Below are 2,575 nucleotides of genomic sequence, written 5' to 3'. Positions count from 1 at the left end.
ACACACGTGGGGCACGAGGGGGCACACGGCAGTACAAGGCACCTGGAGGAGCAGCAACGGCGTACATACGTCCGTAAAGACAGGCAGCAGCAGTACGACGCGCACACACGTGGGGCACGAGGGGGCACACGGCAGTACAGGGCACCTGGAGGAGCAACGGCGTACATACGTCCGTAAAGACAGGCAGCAGCAGTACAACGCACAGACACGTGGGGCACGAGGGGGCACACGGCAGTACAAGGCACCTGGAGGAGCAGCAACGGCGTACATACGTCCGTAAAGACAGGCAGCAGCAGTACAACGCGCACACACGTGGGGCACGAGGGGGCACACGGCAGTACAGGGCACCTGGAGCAACGACGGCATACATGTGTCCGTAAAGACTGTGTGCAACACCACAACGCCCACACTTGTGTGGCACACTGCAATACATGGCACCTGGAACAGCGATGGTGTACATGTGTCCGCAACACTGTGCAACACCAGAATGTATATACTTGTGGCGCAGGAGGGTACCGAAGGTACATTGTTCGTAGCCCCACATGTGCATGCAGCCATAAACACTGCTAGAACCCTACAGTCTAGTGTCGCCGTGCACGCAAAAGAGCTCTCTGTATTCGCTGCAGATGCACACTGCGCGAGATGTTCAGCTGCGCGATTTGCCTTGCACGTGTTGCCCTTCCGCGCAAGTACAGTGCCCGCCTCCGAGGAGGAGCTACTGTCCTTGAGGTGTGTGCTGCTGGTTCATCGTCCTCCTCGTCCCCGTCACTGTCCTCAGGCTCTTCCAAGCAGAGATTGTGCAGTGAAGCAAATGCTGCCACAATCGTCCCTGCTTTCCTGGGGCCGTAATGGAGGGCCCGATAGCGCTGCAGGCAGCGGAACCGGCTTTTGAGGAGGCCGATGCAGCGCTCCACTGTTGACCGCAGGGCCGCGTGCTCCTTGTTGTACACACCCTCGGGTGTGTCCTCATCCGGGTGCCCAGGAACCGGCGTTAGAAGCCACGGCTCAAGGGGGTAAGCACTGTCGCCTGCAGAAAGAACACATATTCCAACTGTTTCTCGTACATAACGAAATGACGAAGAATACACACAAACAGCGTGTTGTATTATCTCTACAAATTCAATTTTAAATATGGTGTCCTTGAATTTTTAGTTTTTTTTAAATGTAAATACGGCACCTTGAGTGTTTTTTGTTTCCAGACTTTTCACTATGTGTTGAAATTCTGCGTACAACTAAAATTGTTTCCGTAACGCACGTTATCAGCATTGTGACGGGGTGGCACGGTTAGTGAAGCTGCAGATATTGTAGCTTTTAATCTGCTATCCTCACCATAAATGGTACATGTTTCTTTTTCTTTATTAGAAATGTTCAGATGTGAAATTAACAGAAATCTTTTCTATGGAGAATTGCAGCTACTCACCGAGCAGGAACTCTCCGTCCCGCACAACAATGCGACCGGACATGAAGCGTCTGCGGAGCCCAGAATTCCGCCACACGTGCCCGTCGTGGCATGAGCCCGCGAAACGCGGGTCAATGGACAGGATTTTCATGTCCGAGTCGCAAACCTGCAAAATGGATGACATAACAACCCATTAGCGGTACACATTTGCATTGATACAATGCTTCATAATTACTACATCGACGTTTCAAACTTACCACCATGGTGTTGAGGGCGTAATATCCCTTTCTGCACCAAAACGATGCCTTCTGCGCAGGAGGGAGGCGCGGGGCAGCGATGGCGATAAACGTGCCATCCACGCAACCGATCACACCGCCGAGCCTGCCGTGCTGCAAGAAGCCTTGCTTGACGGCTGCTCGTTCAAAGGCGGTGCGTGGGAACGCCACCCATCCTCGTAGCTTCCCTACGTCAACAATGGCCTGCGCAACCCGTGCAATGCACCTGCTGACTGAAGACTGAGACATCCTTATGGTCGCCTCGCTGCCGACTGACGACTGAAAGCTCCCAGTGGCGAAGAACCTGAGTGCGCAGAGAACTTGATCCTCAACACTCAGGCCTCCAGCAGTGCGGTGCTCTAGCAGGTGGGCCATCTGGCTGCACAAAAGCCGCACGGTGTTCTTCGACATTCGGAAATGCCGCCTAAAACGTTCTTCCGGCATGTCGAAGGGGTTACGCCACTGGTCAGGGTTGGGGCGGGCACGCTGGCGCGCGGCAAACCACGCGATCAACGCGGGGTTCATGCTGCTGCACGTTCAAATGACTGCACGACGAAAACACGGGCACAAAACAGCTGTCACCGAAGGCACAATGCAAAAATGTTCACTGAAAACTTGACCTACGCTACGCACATCGACAAAAAACACTAGAAACTACCGCCTACGACACTGGAATGCTAGACTTCACCACGAACCGACGGTTAACGGTGTCTTCGTTTATTGCAAATATGTCGAGAGCACCGTCGAGCACCATGACGCAAAATTGACGTCGGCGGAAGTGCCAGATGGCGCCCTAGCTTTTCCGGTTTGCTCAATAGCCAATCAGCGCGGACCAAAGGCGATACTTTTTGCGATTGTCGCCTTTTCAGAATACGGCCCCTGTAACAAGACTCAAACTATG

At 53.6% G+C, this 2,575-nt stretch overlaps 1 protein-coding gene across 1 annotated transcript; it reads right to left on the bottom strand.

Annotated features, from left to right (window-relative positions):
- Nucleotides 1-354: 354 nt before the first annotated feature.
- On the bottom strand, nucleotides 355-2,351 carry LOC119376852 (putative nuclease HARBI1). The gene is made up of 3 exons (XM_037646543.2): nucleotides 1,657-2,351; nucleotides 1,421-1,565; nucleotides 355-1,027 (listed from the first exon to the last, which is right to left on the bottom strand). The coding sequence occupies exons 1-3, from the start codon at nucleotides 2,197-2,199 to the stop codon at nucleotides 582-584; spliced, it is 1,134 nt and encodes a 377-aa protein (XP_037502471.1). The 5' UTR covers nucleotides 2,200-2,351; the 3' UTR covers nucleotides 355-581.
- Nucleotides 2,352-2,575: the final 224 nt, after the last annotated feature.

Source organism: Rhipicephalus sanguineus, unplaced genomic scaffold (assembly GCF_013339695.2).
Source record: "Rhipicephalus sanguineus isolate Rsan-2018 unplaced genomic scaffold, BIME_Rsan_1.4 Seq2472, whole genome shotgun sequence".
Classification (NCBI taxonomy): domain Eukaryota; kingdom Metazoa; phylum Arthropoda; class Arachnida; order Ixodida; family Ixodidae; genus Rhipicephalus; species Rhipicephalus sanguineus.
The sequence above is the reverse complement of the archived record's forward strand: the minus strand, read 5'-3'. Positions and strand labels throughout refer to the sequence as shown.